Consider the following 22,476-nt stretch of genomic DNA (forward strand, 5'->3'; position numbering starts at 1 on the left):
CATTACCACAGTAATGTAATTATAATAATATACTCCATCGAAAAAGAAACGCATAGGCGAAATATTCATGTTTTTATCTCTTTAATACAAAGTCTAATACAAAGTCAAATTTTACATGGGTATGTGACAATATTCTTGCTATGGGCTGACGGCAGTGGAGGCGTTTTCGTCACCAAACAGCGTCGTACGAGGGCGCTGAAATCAGTACCTTGTGTGGCCAGCAACAGCAGCAATCACTAGCATAATTATTGTACCATTCACTCTCTAAAAACGTGTAACGTTATAACACCTTTATTGCTTCAACAGAAACAATTCATTACTGACACGGGTTGAGAGAGAGAGAGAGAGAGAGAGAGAGAGAGAGAGAGAGAGAGAGAGAGAGAGAGAGAGATATATATATATATATATATATATACTGACAGACAGAGACAGACAAGCATGCAGAGAAAGAGAGAGTGAGAGAGAGAGAGAGAGAGAGAGAGAGAGAGAGAGAGAGAGAGAGAGAGAGAGTTCTTGATGGGAGTAAAAAATCGTTCGAAACACGATAGTCAATGACTGCAAATATGTCTGGCCTGAATATTAACTATGATAAATCTCAAGTTATATGGATAAGTTCCAAAACAAATTGTAAATATGTATATTTAACAAACTTAAAACTTGAATGGAATGCAAAAATATTTAAGATTCTTGAAATAAACTTCACAACAAATATTAAAGAAATTACCAGTATTAATTTTGAAAATAAATTATTTGAAATTAGGCAAATTATTAATAGATGGATGAAACGTTTTATTTAACAACCCCCCCCCCCTCCCCCTCCCCCCCGGTAGAATTACTATAATTAAATCATTGCTTATTTCTGAACTCAATTATCTTTTGAGGAGAGAACATTCGTCACATTTCGACATCCCCCCGCTCCCCCCCCTCCCCCCCCCCCCCCCCCCCCCCCCCCCCCCTTTCAGAAATCCTGTATCCGCGCCTGCTCTGTAGTGTTATAGAGCCACAACACGTATACAAGAAAACAGTCTGACATCCATGTAGATGTTTTGTTGATATCTGTCACGTGAACGAAACAGCGCACACATTATACCCGGAAGAACCCTGTGTTTTGTACGGTTATAGTTTAGTGTTCGGTATGAAGTCAGTTTACACAGTTCAGTTTGATAATGGCCGTGTTACTGTGCGTACTAGTGTCTGTGACTGCTGCTAACTATGTTCTAGGTAAGTGTTTTGTACGGTTTAGTGTTCGGTATGAAGTCAGTTTACACAGTTCAGTTTGATAATGGCCGTGTTACTGTGCGTACTAGTGTCTGTGACTGCTGCTAACTATGTTCTAGGTAAGTGTTTTGTACGGTTATAGTTTAGTGTTCGGTATGAAGTCAGTTTACACAGTTCAGTTTGATAATGGCCGTGCTACTGTGCGTACTAGTGTCTGTGACTGCTGCTAACTATGTTCTAGGTAAGTGTTTTGTACGGTTATAGTTTAGTGTTCGGTATGTAGTCAGTTTACACAGTTCAGTTTGATAATGGCCGTGCTACTGTGCGTACTAGTGTCTGTGACTGCTGCTAACTATGTTCTAGGTAAGTGTTTTGTACGGTTATAGTTTAGTGTTCGGTATGAAGTCAGTTTACACAGTTCAGTTTGATAATGGCCGTGTTACTGTGCGTACTAGTGTATGTGATTGCTGCTAACTATGTTCTAGGTAAGTGTTTTGTACGGTTTAGTGTTCGGTATGAAGTCAGTTTACACAGTTCAGTTTGATAATGGCCGTGTTACTGTGCGTAGTAGTGTCTGTGACTGCTGCTAACTATGTTCTAGGTAAGTGTTTTGTACGGTTTAGTGTTCGGTATGAAGTCAGTTTACACAGATCAGTTTGATAATGGCCGTGTTACTGTGCGTACTAGTGTCTGTGACTGCTGCTAACTATGTTCTAGGTAAGTGTTTTGTACGGTTATATTTTAGTGCTCGGTATGAAGTCAGTTTACACAGCTCGGTTTGATAATGGCCGTGTTACTGTGCGTACTGGTGTCTGTGACTGCTGCTAACTATGTTCTAGGTAAGTGTTTTGTACGGTTATATGTATAAAGGGGGGAGGGGCAGGGTTGTTTGTTGCTTTGTGGATGTGTTGGGGTTTTTTCAATTTGTTGCCCAGTTAAATTAAGTTTCTAGTAAGGTATCCTGGAGATTATCATCACCTCAGCCACCAAAATCTGTAATAAATAATTGAAAGCGTGGTTTATATAGTGTGGGGGGAGCGGGACGTAGCTCAGTGGTACAGCGCTTGCTTGATGCGCGGCCGGTCTGGGATCGATGTCCGTCGGTGGGCCCATTGGGCTATTTCTCGTTCCAACCAGTGCACCGCGACTGGTATATCAAAGGCCGTGGTATGTGCTACATGGAAAAATATAGCGGATTTCCTCTCTATGTCTGTGTCAAAATGACCATAGGTTTGACATCCAATAGCCGATGATTATCAAATCAATGTGCTCTAGTGGTGTCGTTAAACAAAACAAAAATTTTTGTATGTAGTGGGTTGGTTGCAGCCTAAACTAAGAATATGTGTGGTTTTGCTACTTGACAATAGTTTCTGTGTTTCTTTTCTTTTCTTTTTCCTTTCTTTTCCAGGTGTTTCACTGAATATTTCTGGGTCTTCGTCTCATGCAGTGTTGAACGAGCCATTTACTTTCACCTGTACAGTCACACAGGCGGCTGGTCTCAGTGATTCTGTATATATTTATAAGAAAACAAAGGCTACTGTGTTTGCACCTTTCTACCAGTCTGGTTCTTCGTGTATTGTGATATCTGGTCCACCACCAGGTTACACTGTGGCCTGTGGGAGTGGAACAGACAGCAGCTCGTCCTCCACCAAGAACTATATATTAAAGATCAACAGAGCTTCAGAACATGATACCACAGACTGGTGGTGTTTACTGAATACAGCTAGAACACGCAGTCAGAACTTCAGTCTGGAAGTTTATAGTAAGTGATGATCTTATTAATATATTTTATAAAATACAAACACATGTACATGTATATTTATTTGAACCAGTGTAACATGTGTCACAATAAATATCTACCCCAAAAAGTCCATCCACACTCGGTGACACAAATCATGACGCTATAGTTTTAGCAGTGGGGGTATTCCACGATCATGGAATTGTAGATCTAGACATGTTGTGACTGTCTTGGTATGTATTATGGCACGGTATGTATTTTGGCGCGCTATATTTAAATAGCAATTGTGCGTCATGAAAAAAAATCTATGACGTGAAATGCAGAATTTTTAGTTGATGGAAGTATTTTTTTATTAATATAAATAAAGCAATGTTTACAATTTGCCAGTTTGCAGTAAGTATAAACAATTACAAATAGAGGTGTTGGATAATGGTGTTATATAGAAACTAATGTGTCAGTTCTCCGAAATGTCTTGTGAAGAAAAACAGTCTGTTTCAATCTGTAGTGGGTCTGGCCCCATATTGACAGACTAATATGTCTCTACCGGCTGATGACATCGCGAGACATCACCACACCCAAACGTGAATTTGGAAATGCTGCCCAGTTTGACTTTGAAAGGAAAAATGTTTTATTGTTATGTGGTACCCACGCTAATGAACCAGATGTGATGTTACTCACAATTGCTGAACAACCTGACACGAAAATGACGGCCCATTTATTGTGCTTCAAAGAAACCATGCTTTAACAACTGATAACCATGAAAAACGTTAGGCAATAAATGAACCGGATGATTATGTTGTGTGTGAAGATGATAGTGAGATGAAGCAGCCAGTGTGCCAAATTTTGAAATTTAAGTGGCCTGAAACGCGATTTCCTCGCATCTGAGTAACAAAATAGCTATACAATAATAACTTGACCCCACTAAATCCGTGCCTGGTAGTATCCATAGAACTGTGTACTCAATATATATATTAGATCAGACTGTGAATTTTAAATATGACGTCATTTCGTCGTCTCCTTCTAGTAACTGTTGTGACTGAAACATTTTGAGTTGGGTCTTGTTATTCATTAAAAAAAAAAAAAAAAAAAAAAATCATTACACTCGCGTGTGAGTCGTACTGATTTTACAAAACTCGTGTCAGGATTCATGTATTACCCTCGCTCTCGCTTTATAAAGATATACAATTGTATTGATGGACTTACAAGTTCGCACTAACTTTAGAAAATGTCATCTTATATTTTCGTGAACTCAGGACCCCAGAGATTAATTTCCACAATGGTGACAAATGCTATACTTCCGGCCCCGGTACTCTTCATTTTGGGGGACCTCTGCTGAAGCAGGGGGAGTTAGACTCCATTGACCATCCTCCCCCGGATCCGCTCCTGGTATGCAATATAAAATATACCAAATATCTTGTTTTTAACCAAGTCTTCTATGGGGGTATTTATAAAGTAGTTTATGAACGCTACTACCAGGAGAAAATGGGGTGTCTGGCATTAGGTACATGAGGGAGCAGGAACGTATCCGGGGGGTGGGGGTGGGGGGTTTTGATCCCCACCTCTGCTTTCGAAATACGTATATATATCTATATAGTTTTGTTCTTATTTTTTAAAACATGGTTTTTTCCCCTATTTCTCATAAATTAGACTGCTTTATGCGCTTCACGTCAAACCAAATGGCCACGTCGGGAACCAATCAAATAGTTCGCGAACGTTAGCGAAACGTTAGCTGGCTGATATAATAGTATATCTTTCCGGACACATTTTCTTTCTTTTTTTTTCTTTTTTTTCTTTTCTCTGGCCCCTGACTAAACGTATCTAATACAAGTGAAATTATTTTACAAGACACTGGCGTATGTACATCCAACGACAACGAAATATAAAATAAAATACTATTTTAACACCTCTTACCCTGCCCGGCGCGCCCCCTTAAACAATTACTAGATTCGCGCCTAGTGTTAGCTGTGTGCGAACGCCTTCTGCAGACACTGAACTATGATGTTTTTGGTCCGAATGTGTTTTCCCCAATGTATCACCGAATGCTTTCCGTTTGTTTTCCGAATGTTTTTCCACAGTATGGTTTCAGAATGCTTTCAGAATAGACCGAATACTTCCCGCATGTTGACTTCGAAAGGTGTTCCTTTCCGAACGCTTTCCGTATGCTTTCCGAATGCTTTCAGAACACGGCGAATCGACCTAGAATGGACCGAACTCTTTCCGCAAGGGTTCGGAAAGCGTTCGGAAAGGGTTCGTCATGTTCTATGTCCATTCGGGGTGTTCGGAAAGCATACGGAACATACTGTGCATTCTGGAAGTGTACGAGCAGTTCGAAAAATGTTCTGAAAGAAAACTGGAAGGGTTCTGGCTATTCGTTATACATTCGGCGGCATAAATGAAAAATAATCCGGAAAGGATACTGAAAACGTTCAGAAAGCATTCGTCATGTTCTAGGTCCATTCGGGGTGTTCGGAAAGCATACGGAACCCAGCACCTCCAAATTTTCATTTCGAATGCACCAAGAACTAGACGCATGCTTCCCGAACGTTTTCCGTACATGCCGTATGCTCCTAGAACACACCGAATGCTTCCCGAATATGATCCGTTCGCTCCCCGAACACCCAAATTCCTATTCGGAAAACAAACGGAATGGCATTCGGGCCAGTGTGATCGGGCGCACTCAACACATTTTATTTACAGTTATATGGTTAAGGACCACACAGATATATAGAGAGGAAACCCGCTGTCGCCACTTCATGGGTTACTCTTTTCGATCTTTTACATGCACCATCCCACAGACAGGATAGTACATACCACGGCCTTTGTTACACCAGTTGTGGAGCTCTGGCTGGAACGAGAAATAGCCCAATGGGGCCACCGACGGAGATCGATCCTAGACCGACCACGCATCAAGCGAGCGTTTTACCACTGAGCTACGTCGATATTGTCACTCGCTAGGCAACATAATGTCAAATATTAATATGAAATACTTGAATCATTATGATAAAGTCAACAGTTCAAATCTTCCATTCGGATTTGCCAAGTCCTAAACCGGGAGTTTAAATTTAAAGTGTCCATCGTCTGACTGATACTGTTAAATAAAGACGTATGCATTAAATGACAGGCAAAATACTTTACTTAACAAAATACTATACTCGCCAAAATAAGTGTTTTGTCAATTTTAATCGCCATAGCAGAATTTGACTCGCATAACTCGAGTGTTTAGCTCGCAAAATTGAGCCCTGGATATGTGTACGGTAGTCAAATGGACCAAGGCCCAGTTTCACAAAACATCGTGAGCCTAGTTGTGCACGTAAGCGTAAATCTACGAATAAACAAGAATTCTTATTACTATTAACAGTAAACCGAATATAGTTTGAATTACACATATTTCATTTTCTTTTGTCCTTAAAATGCCTCATCTAATGATGTAATTTACTGCGCGAAATAGAATCTAATCCTAAACATGTGCAAACGTATGGCCGGTGTAAAAGGAACGCAGTTCCGTAGGACCTCGGTTCCTAGGAACAGTAGTCCTATCAGACATCCATAGCTTAGGAACCATAGTCCTACCCGGACTTTCATACCCGATTTATTTTTAAGTTGTTTTTATCCTAGGACTTGTATTCCTACCGGACTTAAATTCCTTCTACAGCAGTGACAGAAATACTAGTCCGGCAAATTAGATGTCCGTTTGTTATACTCTGCAATTTGCACGAGCTGCCAGAAAGACACGAAAAAAAAGTGAGGTTTTGGCAGCCTTCCCTCGTAGTGTGATGGATAAGTGTACGAGTCTCTTAAGATTATTCTGTGTTCAAATCTGTATGTCAAAATATTGTTTTTAAGTTTGAGTATCAACTTAATTTTTTTTTTACTAGTATTTTTTTTTTAGACTTGTGGATCAGATACGTGAGTGAATTTCTTTTAATCGTCTTACATTTTTGTCAGCATATTGAAGTAGGACGAATATCTTGCTTTTTTCAAAAGTATATAATGCAACTACAGATATAAAGTAGGCTATGTGTTCATGTGTTCAACACGTAGAAATATATATTTAAAAAACATATGTAGCCCAAAATTGTTTTAAATGTATATATTAATATATGAAAACTGGTAACTCCAAAAACGTAACATTTGGCGAACAGCAAAAGACAATTTCTGTGTATACCAACATAATTTTTAATAATATGTTTCATAAGTTTATATTTTGACGGTAAATCACAATCTGATTATTTGTGATTTTCTTAATCTTTGTCCGATCGGACTTCCATTCCTCGGAATCCTAGTCTGTGAGACTTGTATTTCTAGGAATTTAAGTCTGTGGGACGTGCAGTGCGAGGAATGTAAGTCCGTGGGACTTTTATTCATAGGACTTTCAATCCTAGTATTCCTAGTCCTCTGGAATTTATTTCCGATATTTTGCTTATTACATATACATATATATTTCTTGAAATCCCTGAAATAAAACTTTGAAAACTGTACTTAGTTCTAGTAGTTAGTACTAATAACTATTATCCTGTTCAATTATTTAGACCCAAAGTTTTTTGCAAATGTTACGTTTATTTCCTATTCGATATTTGTTTTCTTTGCATTTACATGAAAACAAACCCAAACCCCGACAGGTGTTATATACAAATCATCATATAAAATGCACGAAGTTGACTTAATTCCACTTTTTAAAAACCTCTGTGTCGTTTGAATGCACGTTATTTCTCCTATAAATAACTAAGGTCATTTGCATATCAAAAGCATCATTCTATAGTGCGTTTCAAACTAATGTTCGGTTCTATCGTCCTATCCGCACAAATCGTAGTATGACCTATATTTAAGAAAATATCTGTAAACATGAAACAGGCGCGGATTCAGGTGGGGAGTTCAAGTGACAAAACCTCAGTTTGAAAAAAAATATGTATCAAATATTATAATTATATTGTGGAATACACAAGCGCGCGCGCTGAAGGGAGAAACAGACAGACAGAGAGAGAGAGAGAGAGAGAGAGAGAGAGAGAGAGAGAGAGAGAGAGAGAGAGAGAGAGAGAGAGAGAGACGTCATTTATGTAACGACGCACTCAACATATTTTAATCCATGGTTATATGGTTATAGAGAGAGAGAGAGAGAAGAATATGGTATGCATGCGATTGGTGGAGGTGTGACCCTCTGCACAACCCCAACCCCACTTAAGGCTTCTTTTGTATATGGAGCGGGACGTAGCTCAGAGGTAAAGCGTTCGCTCATGGTAGGTCGACTGATCGATCCCACATGGTGGACCCATTGGGTTGTGTCTAGTTCCAGCCTGTGCACCACAACTGATGTATAAAGGCTGTGGTATGTGCTATCCTGTCTATGGGATGGTGCATATAAAACGTCCCTTAATGCTTATCAAAATTGCTTATCGGAAACAGTGGCCCATGTGGCGGTAGCGAGTTTCTTTCTCACTGTCATAATGCTCCTTAACCGTTTTGTCTGACGCCACATAAACGTATATCAAATGCGTTGAGTGTGTCGTTAAATAAACAAAACAAAAAAAAGTTTGTTTTATTTAACGACGCCGCTAGAGCACATTGATTTTTTATCTTATCATCGGCTATTGGACGTCAAACATATGGTCATTCTGACACTGTTTTTAGAGGAAACCCGCTGTCGCCACATAGGCTACTCTTTTTACGACAGGCAGCAAGGGATCTTTTATTTGCGCTTCCCACAGGCAGGATAGCACAAACCATTGCCTTTATTGAACCAGTTATGGATCACTGGTCGGTGCAAGTGGTTTACACCTACCCATTGAGCCTTGCGGAGCACTCACTCAGGGTTTGGAGTCGGTATCTCGATTAAAAATCCCATGCCTCGACTGGGATCCGAACCCAGTACCTACCAGCCTGTAGACCGATAGCCTGCCACGACGCCACCGAGGCCGGTTTTAAATAAACATTTCTCTCGTATGTATGTGTAGTCTATATGCATTTCTAGTCGATTAGTTTATAGGTTGTTAGGTTGTTTGATAGTGAATGATATGGAAATAAATTGTTTTTGGTGTTAAAGAGTTCATGCATACATTAAAGTAATACTCCTGATGGGTATGGAGAAATAACTTAATCAGTCGACGAACTCATTTCTTCATCACTATCTTCGTTAAGGGCGACTATCACAGGGGGTATTTTATTTCTTATAAAACTATTTTGTTTTCTAAAATCTTCTTCGATCTTTATTACATGTTTAACTGCGTCAGAGAAGTGTGTAGGTGTGACAGAGTTCAATGCATGTGCAAGTTCTCTCCGCACCGTGGTCATTTTACCATCATTATGACGAGCTATGTGCCCTTTGACTTGACTCCAGATCAGTTCTATCGGATTGAGTTCAGAATGTCTTGGCGGCAGTCTTAGACACAAGTGCCCATGGCGTTCAGCAATACCATCAGTAACAAATTGCTTTGCACATTTGTTACTTTTCACAAGTTCATAAAGAACTGGCTTTGTCATGTTACTCTCAAAGGGTATATTTTTGTTTCGTAGCCACGACTGAATTTCTTCCTTTTTAGCGTTTAGTGCAGGACATCGTGTAATCTCAGTTAATTTGTTGTGGTAGCTTGCGTTATCCATGACGATAACAGAAGGTTCTGGTAGAGAAGGCATAAGTTGTTCTTCAAACCATTTGATGAAATTGTCATGATTCATCTCACCATGATAGTCTCCGTCTGTCTTTTTAGCCTCAAAGATCAATTCACAGCCATCTATCAATCCATATTTATCACAGCCAGCATGACAAATAATAAGTCTTTTTCCCTTCCCAGTCACCGAACAAAGTTTAGGAACTTGATTAGCAGCGTCTGATTTCGGCAGGTGATTGGCAGTACTTGTGCCCGGGTGGATATCTGTCCAGTGGTGGGATGTTGTGTGGTTGACATTCACCCCAGGTCTCATCTTGATACACTATTAAATACCCCTGTTCTCGTAAACTGGATATTTCATGGAGATAGGACAGTCTCCTGTCTGATATATTGGCGTCCTCAAAAATCACTTTTCCGGTTGTAGACATATGTTGGTATTTAAAATCGAGGTCATGGAGTGTTCTTCGTAAAGTTGATATGGATATGTTGATTCCACATTCCTCCCTTAAAGCCACGTTAATCTTATGTAATGTAGGTAATTCGCCCTCTCTATAAAATCTGTATACTCGTCGTTTAATAACATGTTTATCAAATAAATCGATGAGTTTTCGGTCGCGTTTTTTAACAGTGATTTCTGTGCTTGGATTCGTAGAGCTTAGATTTTTCACAGTTCTTTTTACTGTTGAAACCGAAACTTTAAGTGCAGCGGCAACTCGATCGACAATTCGATAAGAAGCATACCTAGGTTTACCGCGCTGATATTCATCTTCAAAATAATCGAAAACGTTCTTAATACACAATTTTACATCAACTGAAGTGTTTTTCGATTTACCCATATTTTTCCTCAAATAACAATAACAAGAATGTCGACTACTACATTTTCAATGAATTTATATACCCTACCTAACTTGTATTTTACGTGGTTTACACATTGCTACAGTAGCACGTGCAGTCATAGATCGAAATAATGATGTTATTGACCAAGCAATGCTATCGTATTTTGAACAGTCAGGGCTGTGTCTGCGGGATGAAAAAGTGGTTGAACCCATACGAGTCCGAACAATAGCCCTTTGGTTTTTCGCATTACAAATGTAACACCCCACCCCCAAACCCCAGCCCCTAGCACCACCCTAAAACTATATATATATATATATATATATATATATATATATATATATATATATATATATATATATATATATATATATATATATATATACGTATGAGTTCCCAATTTAGAGGCAAATTAAATTTAAAAAATTATTATTATTTGATGTTGGTGGCCTTTGACATTTTACCCCCCCCCCCCCGGTCTTCTGGGTCCGGCCCTGCATTAAATTTATTTATAAATTTGGAAAGCACATTCCTGCGGTGTGTGAGGTGATTTGTGTTTATTACTGTGCTACACCTCAGTTGTGTTTACATTAGCTAAATTTATTAAATATATATAATGCACCTACAAGAAAGGGTTACATGTTCTGTTTGTTTACATCTATGTTTAACGGAATGATTAGACACTGTTACACACTGCAAAACAATAATAACCTTGATTTAGTGAAACAAGCTATAATGGCCTTCACGTAGCCTCAGATCCCAATGTTTTGATATGCAAATGACCGTAGTTATTTATAGGAGAAATAACGTGCATTCAAACGACACAGAGATTTTTAAAAAGTGGAATTTCATGTAAATGCAAAGAAAACAAATATCGAATAGGAAATAAACGTAACATTTGCAAAAAACTTTGGGTCTAAATAATTGAACAGGATAATAGTTACTGGATGATTTTATGGGGTACTAAATGCAGCTTCACATTTCTCACAATTATGATTTCAGACTTGAACTGGTGGGGACAAACAGAGCTACCGAACATAATCGAAGAAAATGAAGATTTACTACGTCACTAAAATCTAATTTTGGCACTTTATTTACACGTTTTACACACACGCACTTACGCACGCACGCGCGAGCACAAACTTGTTTAATATTTTGGTATTATGTATTTTAATTCTATTCTCATAATAATTAATCAATTAATGTGATGTTAAACTTGTGTTCAGTTATTAATAACTGTAGATAATTGTTCACCAATCTAATGTATGTATTGTGTTCATGTAAGGGATTCGAACACACAACCGTCTGAGCTCTTAAAAGTAAACAGGAAAAGAAAATGTGTTTAGTGGTACCTTAGTACATGTATTACTATTTGTTCTTTCCGAAACAGTTTTCTGTTTTAGTTGTTACCAGTATATTTGGTAACAGTTCTGTTTTAGTTGTTACCAGTATATTTGGTAACGGTTCTGTTTTAGTTGCTACCAGTATATTTGGTAACCGTTCTGTTTTCCGCCAGGCGCATCACTGGTTCTCTCTGGTTCTTCACCTCACGCAGTGCTGAATGAGTCTTTCACTCTGACCTGTACTGTGACACAAGCTGCCAACCTTGATGATAAAGTAGTGTTCTATAGGAAAACCACGTTTAGTGTGTTTGCATCTCTGAAACAGATAAATACTTCATGTGCTGTGTTCAGTGGAGCACCGACAGGTTACACTGCATCCTGTGGAAGTGGAACAAACAACAGCTCGTCCTCTACCAAGAAGTACACTCTGTTGATAAACAGAGTTTCTTCAGTCAGTGATTCTACAGACTGGTGGTGTGAACTATATTATAGTTATAAACGGAGTCGGAACTTTAGTCTGCAAGTTTACAGTGAGTACATGTTCAAGGTATTATTTATACATCGGGTGATTAAAGAAACAAACGTCACATTTGTTTTCGAAAATTCCTTATTCAATTTACTGTCCAATTCTATACAACCTGAGTCATAACCTCCAGCATAGTTGTCTTTCCTTATTAGTGAACTTTAATATGCTGGAATACACAGCAACAATGTTATCCTTCCAGCGTACAGTGAGTGTTTGTATTCATCATGCAATGAAGTGACTAATGAAAACACTATCTTAGGTATATAAATAAAATATGTTTTAAAAACGAAATCTATCCGTGACACATATTCATAAGCCGTTTGCTTTGTTTTGGTGAGAGTATTTTTGTTTTGTTTTACTTGTGTTTTAAATTAGTTTACTATAAACCTGGTTTTACTGTCGCAAAATGTGTTTTACGCATGACGCATAGAGTTAAAGTTAACGTTTGTTTTGTTTTCTTTAACAATACCACTAGAACAAATTGATTTATTAATAATCGGCTATTGGATGTCAATCACTTGGAGAAGTCTTAGAGAGGAAACCCGTTACGTCTTGTCATTAGTAACAAGGGATCTGTTATATGCATCATCCCACAAAGAAGATTTTATTTTATTATTCCACTGCTCCCTTTCCTTTCTCACCTTTGAATGTCATCTTATCCACATCCCAGTCCTTTCCCACAGACAGGATAACAAATACTACGGTCTTCGATATACCGGTCATGGTTCTCTGGCTAGAACGATTCACAGCAACAATGCCCTCCTAATTAAGCGGTATGACAAAAAGATGACTTCAAGTTTCCAGTAATCAAGTTTTGCTTTAAGTCGAGGAATATACCTTCTGCTCCAGCGTTTGCTGTCTACATATCACAGCTTCTAAGATATCTTAGGGCATGCTCGCTGTGTGCAAAGTTCAAACAACGCCACATCATTCTGACACAGAAGTTGTTCCATCAGGATTACGACGTACGGGGACTTATTAAGGGCATTAAACAAATGTTACTATACATATGATTTGAAGGCCCCATCTACTCAATACGAAAGAAAGAAGTGTTTTATTTAATGACGCACTCAACACATTTTATTTACGGTTATATGGCGTCAGACATATGGTTCAGGACCACACATATTTTGAAAGGAAACCCGCTGTCGCCACTACATGGGCTACTCTTCCGATTGGCAGCAAGGGATCTTTTATTTGCACTTCCCACAGGCAGGATAGCACAAACCATGGCCTTTGTTGAACCAGTTATGGATCACTGGTCGGTGCAAGTGGTTTACACCTACCCATTGAGCCTTGCGGAGCACTCACTCAGGGTTTGGAGTCGGTATCTGGATTAAAAATCCCATGCCTCGACTGGGATCCGAACCCAGTACCTACCAGCCTGTAGACCGATGGCCTGCCACGACGCCACCGAGGCCGGGGTACTCAATACGATGCATCACAGACAAGTGAAGTGTATCAATCCGCGATTAAAAGAACGTCTTGTTTAGTAAATATCGGCTTAAAAACTGTTTTAAAAAGGTTTTAGGATAAATATAATTTCTTCTCGTGTTTGTTAATATCATCAACCTCGTGTCGTTATTTAGTATTTGTCTCAACAGAGCCTCAACAAATATGGATTAACTAAGACTCGGTTGATATTATAATGATATTAGAGAGAGAGAGAGAGAGAGAGAGAGAGAGAGAGAGAGAGAGAGAGAGAGAGAGAGAGAGAGAGACCTCCCTGCATAACATAGTCGTGAATATGAGATCGTTGTTATTAAGTAGGATAACGTAATTGTAAACAGAACAGAACTATACATACCCCATCCCGTACAGAAAAAAAGAAGAAAGAAAACTCCAAAGAAGCATCAAAATCAAACAAACAAATAGTATAAAAATAAACAACTCTGTCACACACGCACGCACACAAACACACACACACGCGCGCACACACATGCACGCACGCACACACACGCACGCACGCACACACACAAACAAACAAACAACAATGAAGAACCCTAAAAATCCCACTCCAAAACATGTCAGTTAAAACAATTAGTAAAATAACTTTCAATGTATTGTTTTTTATGATGTTGTTGAAGGTTTTTCTTCTTCTTCTGGTGTTTTTATTTCGGGGTGGGTGGGTGGGTGGGGTGGGGGTGGGAGGGTTGGGGTGGTGGTGGTGGATAGTTGGTTGTTTAATATTTCACTAGTACTGTTATTGACAAATTTGTATCCCATGATCAAAATCGTATCTCAGCACAAGGCAGAGACAAAGATAATATTTTAGGCAATAGTGATTTCTTCCATATTCACTATCATTTTCGTTCTTTGTAGTACCGCCACTCCCCTAGGAAATCCGTAACATGATTGTTTTTAAAAAGTAAAGTTGTCTGGGTTTTTTGTGTCCAGTCAACAATGAAATGAACACGAGCCAGATACTCCTAAGAGGTTACTATATACCGTGTATCTAATAATATCTTACATTTTCAGTGCAATCAAAGTATGTGATATTTTTCAGATCACATACTTTAAGAATTTGATAACTTAATTAAATCGAGGTCACGGCACTAGGTTTATTGACAAATACTGCAATAGCAATTTTATACTGAGAGCTGTCCAGCGTCCAGAAAAAAGAAAGGTTAAACATTTTGATGTAAGAACATCAAAAAAGAAACCGAGCCACATATTCTTACGTCACTTGCACATCTAGTAATGGCGGATTGGAATTAAAGTTGCGTGTACAGTTTAATCTCGAGATTATATGATAAAGAGATTATTACTAGAGACTGACTGAATCTCTCTCTCTCTCTCTCTCTCTCTCTCTCTCTCTCTCTCTCTCTCTCTCTCTCTCTCTCTCTCACACACACACACACACACACACACACACATATATATATATATATATATATATATATATATATATATGTGTGTGTGTGGAACTTCCCTAGAAACTTCCTCCACACACACACACATATATATATATATATATGTATGTATGTATGTATGTATGTGTATGTGTGTGTGTGTGTGTGTGTGTGTGTGTGTGTGTGTGCGTGCGTGCGTGTGTGTGCGTGTGTGTGTGTGGAGGAAGTTTCTAGGAAAGTTCGGTTCATGCTTCCCGGAAAAAAAGTTTTAAATAGACGATCATTCGCCATTCGCTTGAGCAGGGTTGGCTTCACCACCCATTACCCTTGTACACGCGCCTGCCTACCGTAGAAAGAACAGATATAAGATAAGCTACATTCGACCTACATGTTTTGTTGATTGGTGTGAACTGCACAAAACAGCATACAAATAATTGTGACGTTGTATCCGGAAGAAACTCAGTGTATAGAGATCAGTTTGATAATGGCTGTGTTGGTGTACATACTGCTTTCTGTGATTGCTGTTAAAAATGTTGTTGGTAAGTGGGTTTTGTTTACAGTTTGCTCTTGCTCTCTCTCTCTCTCTCTCTCTCTCTCTCTCTCTCTCTCTCTCTCTCTCTCTCTCTCTCTCTCTCTCTCTCTCTCTTCTTTTGTCTTTTTTTTACATCAATAAAAAATCAACCGTTAAATAAAAACAGTGTAAAGAACTGTGCCAAAAAATGCCAATATCACAGAGAAATAAAAATTATAATAAAAGTCAGTGTCACGTAAAAATTATAATAAAAGCTTCTTTGACCAAATATTTATTTTCTATTTTCTTTGAGATGATGGCATTCCACCAAAATGTGTCGTACCGTCAAAAGACGCTGACAGTACTCAACAAATGGATACTCACTACAACACGTGTGCTTATAAATAAGTTGAAACTTGTTGACACCAAGAGGTGTATTTTTTATCATCATAGTTTGGAATGTGTTCCAGTAATACCAGTATAGCTATGTTTAGAATGCAGCTTTTCTGGATTCCAGTAACTATATTTTTAACATGAAACATTCCATTGGTTTTGGTTCAGCTACATGTAAAACAAAACATAAAGAGATAATATGTTTTATATTTTAATACATTTACCAAATAAAACGTGACACTGCCCATCTCAAAATTCTAAGGATAATTAAGAAATTACTGCTTACGCCGAGTTCAATATATAAAGTCAATATTTTTTGTTCTGAAATATTTTGTTGTACAGGCATGCAATTAAGATGTAATCGTTACCTTTCACAAGTAAAATGAGTACATATATTTCGTTATTATGCAATTTTAATACAGCCGTTTGATGCAGGTGTTAATTTACCTCAAACAAAATATGAACCATTACTATATTTTAACACTCCCACGTTTGGAAAGGCTGCCAAATACCATTTTGGTGGACAAATTATAATATGTTTTTTTTCTTCTCTATTACAATTTCACAGTCTAGTGCAAATTAAAAGCGTACTATTTGTATTTATATTTCTGAAATAGCTTTCATGTCTGTACATTGCTAGAAACAGTAACAGTTCGAAATATAAATATAACTATTGCCTTAGTACTGCATGAAATATTAAAGATTGTACCTCATTTATTTATTTTACCTTTATTTAATATCAGCCTCGTTTTCCCTGTCTGGGTCTGCAGACCATGCTGCTGTTCAGTCACCTTTCACGTTTACGTGTAACACAAGTCGAGCAGTGAGTGGGATTTCGTGGAATACTGACGGGTCATCATTTTCTGTCTATCAAGACTCGGGGACAAGTTGTAACACTGCTAGTGGACCTGCTGATTATAGATATTCCTGTACTGGAGGAATAATTTACACCCTGGCAATCCCATCAGTCAACTTCAGTAAACATGGATCAAAGTGGTTGTGTGAAGGTATTTTTGGAGGCAGACAAAGTTCGGAAATAACTCTAAAAGTATATGGTATGAATATATATATTAATTACTAGAATATATTTTTATCGAACTGCTAATATACCTGTTTGTATTGTAAACTTTTATTAGTAGAAATTGCGAGAAAGAAAAAAATCAGGATGACATAAAAGTAGTAAATGAATTAATTTCGACGACACCTCTTCATAAAATATACATATCTCAAACAAAGAGATAACAAAGTTATGTTTTAATGTGTTGTGGAGACACGGTGTGAAGTAGTGAATACAGTACATGAATAACGCATTGCTATTAATTCGTCTAAGGTACCCTCAGTATTGTTGGCCTTATTGTAGGATTGTTATAAGATTTTAATAGAAATGCCAATATGTTTTTTGTAAGGCAAAATTACTTGCCTCGCTATCTTGGATATTTAAATTCGAGAATGATTTTGTTTATATTTTAATGTGTTTGTTTTGAATCTGTGACTAAATGATTGAATAAACCATGTCACGTTATCAGATCTTCCTTGTAATTGGGTTATTTTCATACACACCAATTAAAGAATTAAAGCACTTTTGTATCACTATATACGTTAGTACATTTTAAGATGCCTTTATTTGTATTTTGTTACTTTTAAACTCAATATCAGGGCCGCCGGAACGATTATGACATTGGGGTGGCGGACTGGCGATGTTGATTTTTCTAGGGATGTCCGGGGGCATGCTCTCCCGGTGAAATTTGGAAATGTAGATAGGCCTACCTGAAAAACGATTTTAATGACTTCTGGACATTATAAATAATCTTTGATTGCGATAAAATGTGTTGCTATTTTATATAAAAAGAAATGCACATTGTATAGTAAAACTTTTTTGAAAGTGTATAAATGCATCCAGGCCATACCACTAGAAGGCGCTTCTTTCCATGACCCATGTTTATTGTTGTTGTTTTGTTTTGTTTTTTGTTGGTTTTGGTGTGGGGGTTTTTGCATTACCGGTACTGAAAATTTGCCAAAGTTGAACTCTTTTTTTTTGTCGTGACCGCAGAAAAATGCATTGCCAACTGATTTCATATCCAAGTTGTCCAATCTGTCCTGATGTACATGCAAAAGCATCCGGCGATTTAACCTTTTCTGTGACATACTGGTACGTAGGTATGTGTTTACTCTTCGCAAGACCGAAAACGAACGTTCCCTGGTTGCGGGCATCACCAAAAGTATGTTGATCGGTGTCATGATTTCAGAGAAATACCAAATATAAAGTTAGTTCCGTAGAAAAAACCCGATTCATTCTACATTGAACATAACCATATTGAGTTTTTAGATTTGCGGGTGTTATTGTATATTTGATGCCCGCAAATGTTTATTTTTGCGGGATCCATAACACACGCAAATCTAAACACTCCATATGATTATCTCCTAAATGACTATCTAGCATATCATGGCAGGCGTATCGGATAGGAATATTAATTATGTAGATCTATATACAAATGTAGCATTAATCTATAATGACAAAACTGATTTGGACCCAGACCGTTTTACAATACAAATATAAATTTGTAAAGTGGTAAAATTCTTTGGACAGCGATCTCAACTGGTCCAATTATTGGAGTGGCGGCCGCCGCCCCTGCTGCCCCAGTTCCGGCGGCCATGAATATACACACAGACACACACACAGACAGACACACAGACACACAAACACGTATGTGTGTATGTATGTATGTATGTATTATGTATGTATGTATATGTGTATATGTGTGTGTGTGTGTGTGTGTGTGTGTGTGTGTATCTCTCTCTCTCTATCTATCTCTCAAATTCTTATTACTCTCTGTCTCTAACTCTAGGGATGGACGTAGTTCACATGTAAAGCGTTCGCCTGATGCACGGTGTGTCTAGGATCAATCCCCGTCGGTGGGTCTATTGGGCTGTTTCTCATTCCAGCCATTGTACCACGACTGGTATAGCCTACCAAAGGCCGTGGCATGTGTTATCCATTGCTCCTAATTGAAAAAAGTAGTGGATGTCCTCTCTACAACTATATGCCAAAATTAAGATATATATATGTGTATATATATATATATATATATGTTTGCCGATGATTAATAAGTTAATGTGCTATGAGGGTGTCGTTAACCAAAATAAACTAACTGTGTATATGTCTCGGTCTCATTCGTGTTAATTATTATGACTTAAATTAGTTAATTAGCTGTTATAATTTGATACAATTTTCAGTTCCTCTAACAACCACTAGCATGACAACCAGGCCTGCGTCAGTTGTATCAGGAGTCACCAATGTGTTACAATGTTCAACCAACCCGTGCTACCCAAATGCTGCAGTGATATGGACTCAGTATAAATGCTGCAATGAAAATAACATCAGTATAACAACCGGAGTCACCACAGACACGGAGTATATAGCTGACAGTGGAGTGATCACTAGAAGTAACCTCACCAGATCTTACACATGGGCGGATCATGAACAGCAGATCGTCTGTTCAGCCACCAGTGATGGAACTACAAAATCATCACCACCCTTACAGCTGGTGATATGGGGTAAGTTTACATGACATATTTCTTATATGTAGTGTTTAAATGTGCAGACTTATATATTGTTCAGCCGCCAGTGATGGAACTACAAAATCATCATAGCTGGTGATCTGGAGTAAGATTACATGACATATTTCTTATATATAGTGTTTAAATGTGCAGACTTTGGACAACTTATATATTGTTCAGCCACCAGTGATGGAAACTACAAAATCATCACCACCCTTACAGCTGGTGATCTGGGGTAAGATTACAAGATGTATTTCTTATATATAGTGTTTAAATGTGCAGACTTTCGACAACTTATATATTGTTCAGCCACCAGTGATAGAACCACACAATCATCATCACCCTTACAACTGGTAATCTGGGGTAAGATTACATAACGTAATTAGTGTTTAAATAAAAACATGGATAATCATAGTGATTGCATATTATCAGTTTGCTGCTTAAATTGCAGCTTCTCGTGTTCAATTTGTTTATAGTACCACAATGCCAGTACGGAAAATTAACTTTTAAACAACGTGTCATGTTTGCCTTTTTAAATTACTTTCAAATATCCTGTTTGTGTTTAAAGTAATATCGTTTTGTTTTATTTGAATATTATATACCGCTCATTGCATTTTTGGAAGAAAAAAGTACATCGACAATGAATAATTATTAAATATCAAAGGAAATGGTTAGCAATGAAGAAACTGTGTGTGTGTGTGTGTGTGTGTGTGTGTGTGTGTGTGTGTGTGTGCGTGCGCGCGCGTGCGCGCGTTTTACTTCATATATGATATTTATATAATTGCTATTATAATTTAATTACACCTATATTTCATCTAAGTACTTTTTTACACAGTACAAGTCGCTATGGTTACTTTCCTAAACATGAGTTCACAAAATGAGAAGATAGGAGCCAGTGAAGGCTTCATCAAACTGGTCTGTGTCACATCACCTAGCAACCCAGCTCCTACTGTTTCCTGGTACAAGAATGGACAACGAATAACGAGCGGTGTTACTGATACCCCAGGGCAGAATTCAGATGGTCTTTCTGTTACCACCAGTTATTTGTTAGTAGTGGTCAATAGATCAGACAACGGTCAAACTGTGTACTGCATGGCACGGATTCAAGGACAGACAACTCGAGTAAGATCCAGCACTGGAATACTTGATGTTTGGTGTAAGTACGGTAGATGTATTATTAAAACACATTTCATATAAAATGTCCAATCGGACTTATTTCTTTGAATCTATAAAACTTCCGTAATGCTTATATAACGGGGATGTCAATATGAATATGGAGTTCACAACTCACGTGTTAACACTATATTCATGATGACATGGACTCTGTACACGAATATTGTTTAAATGGGGTTTCAACCATGGATTCTGTTTCACTACAGTTGGCCTGAAAAGAGAAGTTGTCTATATACATAATGTAACAGTCAGTATTATAACTAAATGTGCATTAAATGAGAACAAGAGAAGTTGTCTATATACATAACGTAACAGTCAGTATTATAACTAAATGTACATTAAATGAGAACAAGAGAAGTTGCCTACATACATAACGTAACAGTCGGTATTATAACTAAATGTGCATTAAATGAGAACAAGAGAAGTTGCCTACATACATAACGTAACAGTCGGTATTATAACTAAATGTACATTAAATGAGAACAAGAGAAGTTGTCTGTATTATACATAACAAGAGAAGTGCCTACATACATTGCCTAACGTAACAGTCGGTATTATAACTAAATGCACATTAAATGAGAACAAGAGAAGTTGTCTGTATACATAACGTAACAGTCAGCATTATAACTAAATGTGCATTAAATGAGAACAAGAGAAGTTGTCTGTATACATAACGTAACAGTCGGTATTATAACTAAATGCACATTAAATGAGAACAAGAGAAGTTGTCTGTATACATAACGTAACAGTCAGCATTATATAACGTAACAGTCAGCATTATAACTAAATGCACATTAAATGAGAACAAGAGAAGTTGTCTGTATACATAACGTAACAGTCAGTATTATAACTAAATGTACATTAAATGAGAACAAGAGAAGTTGTCTATATACATAACGTAACAGTCAGTATTATAACTAAATGTGCATTAAATGAGAACAAGAGAAGTTGTCTGTATACATAACGTAACAGTCAGCATTATAACTAAACGCACATTAAATGAGAACAAGAGAAGTTGTCTGTATACATAACGTAACAGTCAGCATTATAACTAAATGTACATTAAATGAGAACAAGAGAAGTCGTATATGTACATAACGTAACAGTCAGTATTATAACTAAATGTACATTAAATGAGAACAAGAGAAGTTGCCTGTATACATAACGTAACAGTCAGTATTATAACTAAATGTACATTAAATGAGAACAAGAGAAGTTGCCTATGTTCATAACGTAACAGTCAGTATTATATTCGCATGCACATTAAATGAGGAAAACATAGCATGTATAATATTATTATAGACGAGGCTCACATTATTCATAAATCTAAATTCAAGTCGTATTAAATAATTACATTAATATCGATATCCAGTGTAATCAAAATATGTGCTATTTATCAGATCACATAGTTTCAGAATTTGATAACTGCAAATTAGATGTAAATTAATCAAAGTGACGGAAATTGGTTTGATAACGCTCTACGGTGACACTCCATAACTGATGTGTGCATTCATAGTCATCACATACAAACAATTCAATATCAACTTTACACTGAAAGCTGTCCAGGAAACAAACAACGTTAAGCACTAGTTTATTTTTATGTAAGGATATCCAATATGACGTCATTCGAATTCGACGTCATTTCCATTCAGAAAGACACTGCGTGAGATATTCTTATTCCGTTTGAATACATAGTTTACAAAAACACGTTGTATTAACCTTGAGATT

General features: G+C 37.5%; 2 protein-coding genes across 2 annotated transcripts; both read left to right on the plus strand.

Annotated features, from left to right (window-relative positions):
* Positions 1–2,002: 2,002 nt before the first annotated feature.
* LOC121367226 lies at positions 2,003–12,672 on the plus strand. Its single transcript, XM_041491335.1, has 3 exons — positions 2,003–2,057; positions 2,531–2,980; positions 11,909–12,672. Exons 1-3 carry the CDS (start codon positions 2,003–2,005, stop codon positions 12,382–12,384), a joined length of 981 nt encoding a protein of 326 aa, XP_041347269.1. The 3' UTR covers positions 12,385–12,672.
* A 2,899-nt stretch (positions 12,673–15,571) lies between these two features.
* Positions 15,572–20,731, plus strand: LOC121367227 (nephrin-like; the record flags this gene model as incomplete). Its single annotated transcript, XM_041491336.1, has 4 exons — positions 15,572–15,652; positions 16,761–17,072; positions 19,252–19,572; positions 20,411–20,731. Coding segments are annotated over exons 1-4 (1,009 nt in total), but the record flags the coding sequence as incomplete, so codon positions are not given.
* Between the last annotated feature and the right edge of the window lie 1,745 nt (positions 20,732–22,476).

This window comes from Gigantopelta aegis, unplaced genomic scaffold, assembly GCF_016097555.1.
Source record: "Gigantopelta aegis isolate Gae_Host unplaced genomic scaffold, Gae_host_genome scaffold61, whole genome shotgun sequence".
NCBI lineage: Eukaryota > Metazoa > Mollusca > Gastropoda > Neomphalida > Peltospiridae > Gigantopelta > Gigantopelta aegis.